At 36.4% G+C, this 12151-nt stretch overlaps 1 protein-coding gene across 1 annotated transcript in view; it reads left to right on the top strand.

Moving 5' to 3' along the window:
- Positions 1 to 1238: 1238 nt before the first annotated feature.
- Positions 1239 to 12151, top strand: part of si:dkey-11f4.7 (piezo-type mechanosensitive ion channel component 2) — a 107423-nt gene continuing 96510 nt past the window's right edge. Inside the window, 1 exon segment of the mRNA XM_056268453.1 lies at positions 1239 to 1335. Within this exon segment, the coding sequence (XP_056124428.1) occupies positions 1248 to 1335 (88 nt within the window). The 5' untranslated portion in view covers positions 1239 to 1247.

Genomic DNA, 12151 nt, shown 5'->3' on the forward strand with positions numbered 1-12151 from the left:
GTGGAATGAAATAAATAAATAAATAATACAAGCCCTTAACGCTGCCACGGCTAGCAAATTAGATGGAAGTGGAGGAAAAGCTTTACATGAGGTTGAGTGTAGAGGACCGTTTTTATCATCATTATTATTGTTGTTGTAGGATAATGTGTAATAATAATAAAAAGCTGAGCTTAATTTTTTTTTTCTGTTTTTTGAATAATTATTGTGCATATGTTTACTGTAGTTTATTATAATTTCAAATTATGTTAAGTATGTCTTAACCTTGTTATCCAATATCTAAGTTCATATGTTTTTTTTTATGTTTTTTTCCCTTTTTGAGTAAATTTACTGGGTATATATATATATAGACACACACACACACACACACACACACAGTGTGTGAGTCGTCTATGTGTATAAATATACTTATTTGTTTTACTGGTTTCTTTTGAGATATATTGGGGTTAATTCATAACATAACTTCTGAAAAATGTAATCCTTTCTGGCACACAAATAATTTAATCTGGACTATTTTATTTAATAACGGGACTGTCACTCTTTTCTATGAATAATTATTATGCATGTTTAGCTTATTATTATTTCAAATTCTGTTAAGTATATCTTGTTTTTGAATAGTTCTTATTGTGAGACCACAGTTTGATTCTGTAGATAATTATTTTATTAATGATTTTCTTTTTACAGTTGTGGCAGATTTACATTGTTCCACCTAAGCAGTCAACATGGCACCACATACAATGTAAATGGTATCACCACATGGTAAAAGTCTCATGATATTCCCCACTGACCACCTTTGCCTGACTTTTCCTCTTCTTTACATCTTGCAGGAATTCAATATGCTCTTCAAATTTACCTCTGTACTAATGCTCCTATAAAGGAGAAGATACTGTTTTTATTGATTCATTAATATTTCACCACAAAAATATTAATGTCTTAAGGAAAAACTCCAGACCATTAAAATTCAGTGCAGTCTGGATTACAGTGACATCGGAATGATTTATTCATATATGTATTCATATATATATATATATATATATATGTGTGTGTGTGTGTGTGTGTGTGTTGTATGTAGGTTAAAACTTGTGTGTAAATGAGCATCTGCAGTTAAGTTAAACATCTACAGCTTTCTATCACTTTGACTTTATGTTTTTATAATTGCTCATGTGTGTGTGTGTGTGTGGGTGGGTGTTGACTTCCTGAAGATGATGTGATTTAATGTGCTGTCAGTGCAGTCACAGCACAACTCCATCATGAGAGCACAGAGTCTGGGTGAAATGCCACGAGATGTCATAGTTGGGACTTTATTTCATTTACTTCTGCCTGTTTTACTTCTGACTGGTAAGTTAAAGCTGTCTTGTAGATAGTTTGAAAACAGTTGGCTTGTCCAAAAAATCTTTATGTAATAATGTAAATAAAAATGAAGCCCATTCTTGGTCAAACGGGAGTAGAGGCAAATATTCTGCTGTCTATACAAAATCTGAGGGAATACGTTCATGTTAATGTGCAGGTAGAAAGGTGGAAATGTCTCTGCACAGCAGGAATATTTTATGGTAATTCTTCTGCATTTCGGTATAGACCAATAACTGGAAGTCGGTATTATGTTCTAGAAAAACGGTATTTACCACTTTTAAGATATGTAAATAGCATCTGCCATTTTTTTTACACTAGTGCGTAACATTTAGTTTTTGCATACCAAGCATTAGAGCTGCTCGATTGACAGAAAATCAATCACAATTAGAATGTTTTTATTAAACATTAAAAAACTTGTAGGTGGATTTTCTTAAACTTTGAATATGAATAATTTAAAACATGCCAATATAGGTTGCAGAAAGCGAGAAAAGAAGGCTCTTCTAATGACTGTGTGACTTCAGCTATGAACTTCATGCCAGCATTGGCTGGAAAGATGTGGAAATAACTTATAACATTACTACCTTCTAAAAGAGTAAATATGGAAGAGTATGTAAATACATTAAAGAATATTGGATATGAAAGATGAGATAGCTAGTACTATTGCTCCCCTAGGAATAATGGTGAAGGAATCTGGATGAAATAATCCCTCAGCTTTGATAAACAGATCAAATCTGTTGTAAAACGTAGTTATCAACTTAGACAGATTTCTAGGTTACCCAGAAACGGTAACACTTTATAATAACTGCACGCTAATAATCATTAGTTACGCATTAGTAAACAGTTAATTCATCATTTATAAAGCATATACATAATAAGCAGTTTATAAATACAGCTGTAAATGCTTTATTCTTGATTTAAAAGCATATCTATAATGTGTTTAATAATTGTATTTTCATACTTTATTAATGCTCAATTTATCATTTCTAAATGAAGTATTGCATTATTTATAAACCAGTTATTTAAGAGTTGTCAGTGGTTCATAAGATTACTGAGAAAGTGTGAGTAAATGTTTAATAAACTATTGAAATGTACATTCATACATCTTATTATTCAGACATATAGTGATAGTTATTTAGTGTGTTAATAAATGCTTTATTAACATGTATTTCTACTGTAATTCAGGTAGTTATAAAGCATTTAGTAGTGGTCAGTTAACTATGTTTGTGAGCTCATCTAAAGTGAGGACTAGTTATGCCTTGTAAAGCATTTATAAAGGAGATTTAAAGGCTGTTAAATATTTCTATGTTCTGTATCACTGTGTTGTGTTTTTTTTTTGTTTAGAAGATAACTGAGCCTTATAAATCAAGAAAAAAGCATTTATAGCTGTATTTATAAACTGCTTATTAATGTCTATTAATGCTTTATAAATGATGAATTAACTGTTTACTCATGCTTAACTAATGATTATTAGCGTACAGTTATTATAAAGTGTTACCAAAGAAACTTACTTTTATAAAAATATATATATATAAAAAAAACTTACTGTCTTACTTTTATAAATGTGGAGATTGTTGTTCATGCTTGTATAACCTCAAGACTGGATTACTGCAACTCCCTCATGCAGGGATCTGACAGCGACACTGATCTGGTTTCCAGCTTGTACAGAACGCCAGGCTTAAAGAAGGGGATCACATTACTCGTGTTATCCTCTCTTCATTGGCTGCCGGTTCAGTATAGGATTGATTTTAAGATTTTATTATTGAATGAATGAATGAATGAATGAGGCATTTATATAGCGCTTTCAAATGTACTACTGTACACCCAAAGCGCTTTACAATCATATCAGGGGGTCTCTCCTCAACCAGCACCAGTGTGCAGCATCCACTTGGATGATGGGTTTAAAGCTCTCCACAACATGTCTCCAATTTATATCAGTAACCTTTTAGGATTTTATACATCGGCTAGGATGTGTTGTTGGCAGTCCCTCGTTCAGAGAAGAAGTCAAATGGTGACCGAGCTTTTACAATAGTTGCTCCTAAATTGTGGAACAGTCTTCAATCTGTATTCGGCAGGCTCCATCTATAGAGGTTTTTAGCTCTCAGGTGAAAACGTATCTTTTTAACCAGTTTTTTGAAGGGGACCTTGAGTAATTGTGTGTGTACTGTAGGCACGATAATGTGATTGGGTATTTGTGTATAAGCATGTCAATTGTTGGCATTTTTTTTGGCAGAAAAGTTGTTTTTAAATCTGCTATATAAATAAAATTTGAATTTGAAGTTAAGAAATAATTCACTTGATTACAAGTACTGAAAAAATATAAAGTATTAGAAAATGAGTAGTTTGCTGAAAATAAATTACTTCAGTTATTTCATTGCAAAGTACTTTAGTTCACTTAAGAAAGGAAAACTGTAAAGAATTGCTGAACGCGATCACTGAATTTTCAAAGCCACATGTCGTCATTGGCTATACCTCCATTAACTCTTTCCCTGCCATTGACGGAAAATTCCGGCTTTCTGTGTTTTCACTGTTATACAGTAGGGGGCGCTGTTACACATCTTCTGAAAGACTGCTGAATCTCCTGATCAAAACACAGGCGAAGAAGAAGCAGAAACTAGCGATGTCATATGCATATGTAAAATAACGCGATCATCAACATTATTAAACAGCATCAATCAAAACTGCCTAATGTTACTGAATGATATGTCAACCCAGGACGAGCTACAGGACTGAGAAGCTTTGGAGGTTTCATCGTTCTGAATCCCATCTGGATGTAGTCTTTGACAAAAACATGTTTTTCTCGGCTTTTTGCTCAAAATGTTGCTTTTTTTTAAATGAAACTTACCCATATTGATAAAAAAAAGGAATGCATGAAGCTAGAATATAGATTTTTTCTGTTTAAAAGCAGAGGTTCTGTTCTTTCTTTTGATATATTGCATGATAGATGTAGGCATACACCAAAATATTCTGGGTGCCATGAACGTTTTGAGAAAATTACCAAAAACGCTGGCGGGAAAATATTTAAATCAAGATAAAATGTTTTTTCTAGTTCATGTTTGTTAACCTTATGTTTGTGTAATAAAAAATAAAACACAAAAATAACAGACCAGGAAATAAGAATTGCGAGTCACTTAACTACCCAAGGCCTGCCGGCTCCCGGTCAAAGTAAAGCTTATAAGCTGCAGTTTATTTGCATAATCAAAGCGGCAGAAAATTTGTGTGCCATTAACTCTGATTATTGAAACAGAAGTATAATGCAAGTTGTGAAAACGTGGTGTACACCAATACTCAGGAAATTAAAAGGTTTCATGACTCCGGGTGGAATGACTAAAATCAGTGGTTCTGCCAGGCATTACAGCTCAATTTCCAAAGTTAGCAAGACAATTTACTACTTACATATTTAAAAATAAATAAATGAATGACATAATGAATAACAGACCTGTTCTTTTCCATTCTCTTGAACAATTGCCAAAACATCCACAGCATTATTATAACTAGAGTTAGTCCAGCTAATTCTCCTTAAAGACATGGTAAATATCTTTCTATCTACTCCCTTACAAGATGTCCAGTCTTATATAAGACAGCACTGAAGTCCATCTAGCCATGATGTTAATGATATAAATGGCGCTGAACAACCTGCAATCGTCTTACATTCCTTGTCCACCTTCTTGAACGGGAAGACTGAGGACAGTTGTCCTGTTTTTAAAATAATCCTTAAAAACAAAAGAAAACAAAGCTGGCTTTTCCTTTACTCTCACTAGCCAGGAGCTGGTAGTTCAGTCATTCTTCAATTGACAACTGAGAGGCAGAATTGGTCTTTACGTTAGGCCTAAAATAATTTATTTATATTTTAGAGACTTTCGGATGTGGGAAACCTACTTCCATCATTCGTCATATCCGTAAATTAACCATCAATGCTCAGGATATTGAACGCATACATAGCTTCAAGTTTCTTTGGACAATTATCTCTGCATCTTTTTTAATGGAAGGATAACCTTAGTACCATCATAGGCTTTTCTTCTTAAGACAGCTTAAAATGTTTGTTGTATGTTCAGCTTTTATAGAGCGTGATGGAAAGCATGTCAACGTTCTCAGTCACGGAGGTTTGGTGAGTCCACAGCTCAGCAGAGGAGTCAGATTAGTGGCATATTAGGATCTTCCCACCATTGCTGACATCTATGAGTCATGCCTTCTGGGAAAAAGAACATTAATTCTGATGGATCCCACATATCCGGCCAGATACCATTTAGCCCTTTACCTTCAATCCTGCTCAACACACCTGTGTGTAATTATCAAGTGCTCCTGAAGATCTCAATTGACTGCGGCTATATGTCCACATTAATCCGGATACATTTGAAAACGGCGTTTTCGTTTAAAAACATTCTCCGTCCACACTAGCGTTTTCAGGCGTTTTCCGACATTTCAGTGTGGATGAGGAACTTCTAAATTCACCTTACTGCGCATGCGTGAAACCTCACAAAAGCTCACTGAGATGGTACAGATGGAAAAATAAAATAATAAAGTTATCGCGCAATTCTTCTAACAGGATAATTTTATTTAGCAAAATATCTCACCATCACTGATGCGTCCAGGTCGCACTCGACATGTTTGGTCAGAAACGCAACTCTCCTGTAGTGCTGCAGGACAGCAGATGTGAGTACATTTTCTGTCATCTTTGCAGGACTGTGATATGAAGAGTGTGCAAAGTAACATATTTTAGCAACAGTGTAAAAGTGAATAGCACATAACAGGCACAATACCGGTAAACATGAATATGTATTGGTACAACATCGATCACATGACTAAACTTACGTCATCGTTTTCAAATACCTCCGGCTTCACAGTCCACACTACAACGCGAAAACGGCGTTTTCAAATTTTCCGCTTTGGAGAGCGTATTCCAAAAGCATTGACTTAAAACGCCGTCTCAGTGTGGACGGACAGCCCAGTCTCATCCCAAGACGTCATCTGTCTGACGCTTTTGACCTTACGTCAACATCCGACGTTTAAGGGTACCCTTTAACGTCAGTTAGATGATGCTATCTAATCCTAACCCTACCCCAGACCTAAACCTACCCGCGTCATCTAACTGACACTAAAGGTAAAGCGTCAGTTAGATGACGCCCTAGGATCGTCATCTAACTGATGTTAAAGGGTACCCTAAAACGTCGGATGTTGACGTATGGTCAAAAGCGTCAGACAGATGACATCTTGGGATGAGACTGTGTTAGGACGGAAGGCCAAACCGGAGAAAAAAATATAAGTTTTCTAACGAAAACGTATTAGTGTGGACATGGCCTGCTTCAGGTGTGTTTGATGAGGTTTAGAGCTGAGCTTTACAGGAAGGTAGATCTCCAGGAACAGGATTGGGCACCTCGGCCTTAGAGCAATTCAATATTTTCAAACAGTATCTACTATAGGATAGTTCATGTTCTTAACTCCTCCGATACTTTTGCGTCTGTATCACACACTGTACCATGTGTTTGTTGGTTTCCCATTATACTCTGTCTTGTATTGTTGGATTGGCATTAAGTGTGTTTATGTGTCAGGCTACTAAATGCATTGGAATGTGGCAAAGTAGCTTGACAACAAATGAACCTCGAGTTTAAGAGTTGAAAGCAGAAAGGCAAAGTGACAGTGCCCGAAATAAAAATTCAACATCAGCTTGGCTTTTTAGAAATGCATTTAGTTTGCATGAAATCACATTTGGTGTGCATTGACAAGTTTCCCAATACTATGTTTATGTAACAATGTCGATCTCTTAACCAGTTACTTTGGTCTACTAGCCAAGTTATAATGGTTTCTATCATTTAACCTTATCTGATTTAATAGTAATCAAAGGCCTGGTTTTACAGACAGGGTTTAGATTCAGCCAGGATTAGGCCTTAGTTCAATTAGGAAAATTAGTGGCTTTTATAAAAGTGCCTTAGAAAAAAACATTACTGGTTTGCATCTTGAGACAAAACAATAGTGATGGGAAGTCCGTTCGTTTCAATGAACCGATTCACCAGTTCTTTTATGTCCTCACGTAATGACGCCAATTCTATCATCCCAGCGGATAAAAATACATTCAGATAAAGGCATTTGTAATCATTACTTCAGTTAATTATTAGTAATCATCGTCATAATCATCTTGGATAAGTTTCTTACATTTAAGTTTTGCAAATGAACCCTACAGGCGATGTGCAAACGCGGATGTTTTACATCTCTTAATGATATAAAGTGAATAAACTGGTCTTCATCAATTTTATTTGTTATTAAATAAACTTACATTTCGCCAAATTCGCCCCCTCAAGTCCTCGGTTCCCCCGTGCTCATGTATCAGCACAGCATCAGTTGTGTGAAAGAAAGTTCAGTTTAGAGACGGTGCTATCACGCATGCGCAGTATCTCCAGCTCATCGGTTCTCCGTATCCAACGTGTCCGAAAGAAACAGTTCTCGGTTCATATACATACGGTAACATATACTCTGGGATATTGGTTTATTTCGAGTCAGAGGGACTGTCAGGCATCTCCAAATGTGAGTAACTTTAGTAACTTGTGGATCAACGCTGACTCAAGACGCGAAGTGTTTTGAACAATTCAGTTCGATTCGGTGAACTGGTTCGACCGGTTCTTTTTAGTGCAGTGGGTTATTTTCTTTTTGTTGTTAGATTAACATTGAGGACAAAGACAGCAGTAGGTTTATTAGGCTGCTGTCACTTTAAGAGCGACATGTATCCAACATACTGTTACATATGCATTTTCTTTTCACCGATTTACATTCACTTAACCCTCCTGATACCCTCAAATCTGATAGCACTTTCCCCACACTGGGGTCAATTGGACCCAAGAAATTTAAACCTCCAGAATATGATTTTTTTCATTTTTTTTATCTTTGTGTCAGGTAATTTTTGTGTCTTGGTTGACTACTTAAATAGCCCTATCTGGTTCTCAGAACAGCATCTTTGTACATAATACTCATTCGCAGGACATTTTTCCCTTTCTTGGGGCAATAGGAGATGACAGTGGCTTCTTCAGTGAAGGCAAACATTAAAGATGTTACCTTCCTGTTCTTCATCGCAAGAACCTCAGAGGGAAGCTCTGGCTCATTTGTTCTCACTGTCCTCAACACGGTAACCTTCCTTTTTAGCAGTTCCTCACCCAGGGCATATGATGTGAAAAAAAATATCATGTTATTTTATGTCCATTCAGTCCCTCAGCCATGTCTAGTACCACATTCATGACCTGATTTTTTCAGGTGCTTCGCCAGGGGATTCACCTGTGTACACCTGCATATTTCAGGCATAGCCAAAATGACCAATCCAAAAGTCTTTCCAGCTGTCCCCATACACACGCCTCCCCTCTAAGTTTGTCATTATATCCATAAGTATATCATTTTCAATTGATGGTGTAATGAAAATCTCACTTGTAGATCTTGCACATGGCTGACATCATATCTGGTGGGCCCTAGGACCATTTTGATGACATTAGCAGAACTAAGGCTACCCTGACGTTCAAGTGGGGAGCAGGACCATAATAACTTTCCATTTTTGGAAGGTAATGTGTCTTCTGGTGGTTGAGAGACAACAGGAGGATCAACACTTCTCATCTGAGGAGGATACCTAATAATCAAGATCTTTCTCAATATTATCACCTGTCTCAGACTCACTCAGGCATTTAGTATGTTATAGTGACCTCAATATAATTCAAAACAACCAAAATAAATGTGTGTAAAATTTTGACATTTCTTAAGTTGTATACAGCTAAAAGTGCTTGGGGTGAAATTGACTCCAAAGATGCTACAAAAGATGCTACAAAATGTTTACCGGACTTTGAAAAAATATCATGATGTTGATTTTGTGTTAACCGAGTTGTACCCCTTAAATTAGGAAAAGTAATTTAATCGGAAGCAAAAAAAAAAAAAAAAAAGAAATGATGTCAATCATGTATTTACAGACATTAAACATTGAATGGATCAAATTATTCATGACTTTTCAAGCAAAGATAATAATTTGCATTTGGGGCGAACTCCTCTTGAAGGGCACTATCGAGAAGGGGAGGCCATTTGTAGGGGCGAAAGTGAACAACTGAACGAAGGGCCCCTCCACAAGTCTGTTATCGTAAAAAGTAATTTAATTGTTTATGGTCATGTGACGCAGGGTGACAAGTCGCTGCCTAGCTTTGTCGTGGACACATTCCATGTGAAGCTAATGGGGAAATGATGTGGTATTCATAGCTTCCTTCGCCAAGTACTTTCCAAATGACTTCATTATGACACACAAGTGCCCTACTCCCTCCAAAGTCTCTAAGTCAAGGGCTCTGAACTTGTGTGAGAATTTATCTGATATAACTGGAGTACAAGGTTATGAGATGCATTATGTGAATGCTTTGCTAAAGAGATGGGTATTTAATCTAGATTTAAACTGGGAGAGTGAGTCTGAGCCCTGAACATTATCAGGAAGGCTATTCCAGAGTTTAGGAGCCAAATGTGAGAACGCTCTCCCTCCTTTAGTGGACTTAGATATTCTAGGTACTCCCAGAAGCCCAGAGTTGTGTGACCTTAAAGAGCGTGATGGATTGTTAGGCGATAGAAGATTAGTTAAATACACTGGAGCTAAACCGTTTAGGGCCTTATAGATCAGTAGCAATACTTTGTAATCAATAGGGAACTTAATAGGTAACATCAGGTAGATAAAATTGGTGTTATGTGATCATATTTTCTTGACCTAGTAAGAACTCTAGCAGCTGCATTTTGGAGGTCATAAATGCATATACTAGAAACAAGAGAGCATGTTTCGGAGCTTAGCGATGTTTCTGAGGTGGAAGAAGGCTGTTTTTGTAACATCTGAAATATGATTTTGCTGTCTAATATAACACTCTTATAACACAATTACTGCTCATCCAATATTTTATATCTTTAACACGCTCTGTCAACTTGGATAAATGAGTATCTTTGCTATAACAGTAGAAGCTAATTCCATGTTTTCTTGTAATTTTACCCAGTGGCAGCACATATTTTGAGAATAGCAGAGGGCTTAACACCGACCCTTGCGGCACTCCATTATTTACTGACATTATCTTAGATTTTTCCCCGTTTCAAAAGACAAAATGGTAACGGTCTGATAGGTATGATCTAAACCAGCTTAATGCCTGTCCCTGAAAACCGGTGTAATTTTGTGATCGATCAAAGAGTATTTTATGATCTATAGTGTCGAACGCAGCACTACAATAAAGTAAAACTAGTATAGAGATGCAGCCTTGGTTAGAAGTCATTTGCAATGTTAACGAGCGCAGTTTCTGTGTTATGATGAGGACTGAATTTATCTCTTGAATTCTAAAATAAAAACAAATATATTTTTTTTTATGTCATGACCCCTCTAAAATTACTTGAAGAGACTTTTCCATTTTGTTATAATACAAACAAACAAAATGATCATTTTATTACTACACGACGACTACTTAGATTTTTAAGATTTTTACTGATGAGTAAAGGATAGTTGCCGAAGGTCTGTGCCAGTCTGAGTTGATAGGCACAGAATCCAATTTTTTATCTTCTGTCTCAGAAAAACATCAAAGACAGAATGAAGTTTTTGGCTGAATATGGGAAGTTGTGTGTGAAGTGATGAATCAAAATGAAACACGAGTTGCATGGTGATGCTCCAGAGCAGTGTCTTCGAAAATCGTCGGAGAAATGTAATAATAAATGCATTTATACCACAGAGAAGCATGGAGGAAGAGCTGTCATTGTGTGGGGAGACTTTTCAGCTGCTGGGATATGAGAGCTGCTTCACTGTGACAAGTCATTTAATGCTTAGAGGTACAGGGGAATATTGCAGAAAGACTCGTTACCTAAAGAGGAATGATCAGATGTTGTTTTTGCTCCTGCCCACACTGGAAAGACAACCAAGAATTGGATTGAGAACAAGTCCATCTGGCTCATTTTCTGGCCTGTCAAGAGTCCAGATTTGACCCATATAGTGAATATTTGGTCTCAAATTGAACTCAAACGAACCGGGAGGCATTTTTCAGCTACTTGTGAACTGTTTGAAGCCATTAACACTGATTCTTCTTTCTGTAAAAAGCTGTCTGCAAGACTATTCCAGACTAAGTTACTTTATCTAGTATTTGTATATAATTCTTGCTAATTTCCTGACCATTGATTTGTGGTTATGGTTAAGACCATTAAATATTTTGCCAGTTTTGGCTATTTTTTTATGCCCATGAGTGTATGTTTGTTTCATTGGGCAACGAGGTTCGTGTTTCTGTGTAAGTTTGTTGTGTTGGGAATATTTTGAAAATCCGGTAATGTGTAATCCTCAGTCATTTAGTGTATGATGCCCAGGTTTTCTCTGTAACCATTTACAAAATCGGCAAGTGTTCAATGCCTTGAAGTCCAACGTGACTTGCTTAGTTGGGGACACTAAATATTCAACAGTATTATTGATCTGACTGACTCTTCTGTGTGAGAACTGAACTGAGCTGGACGATGACACTATTCTCTTTTAGAGCTGCCGAAATGAACTGTTTGCATCATTGATCGTTTTCCTGTTATCACTGTAAAGCTGCTTTGAAACAATCTGTTTTGATAAGAGCGCTATATAAATAAAGGTGACTTGACTTGTAGTGTAGAGCCTTGTAGTGTATTCTAGCATTTAGTAAAATTATTTTTCTCACATATTTTCCAAACCGGTGTGTGTATTAAAAATGTCTGACTGAATAAGTCCATGGACATCTTGTGGTAGAAGTCTAAACTTTTTTCTAGAGTTAATTCCACATTAACTGGACCAGCCTGAAAAGTGTTTTTTAAATGTTGTAGATATTTCAAT

Source organism: Rhinichthys klamathensis, unplaced genomic scaffold (assembly GCF_029890125.1).
Source record: "Rhinichthys klamathensis goyatoka isolate OS25496 unplaced genomic scaffold, OSU_Roscu_1.1 h1tg000272l_1, whole genome shotgun sequence".
Taxonomy (NCBI): Eukaryota; Metazoa; Chordata; class Actinopteri; order Cypriniformes; family Leuciscidae; genus Rhinichthys; species Rhinichthys klamathensis.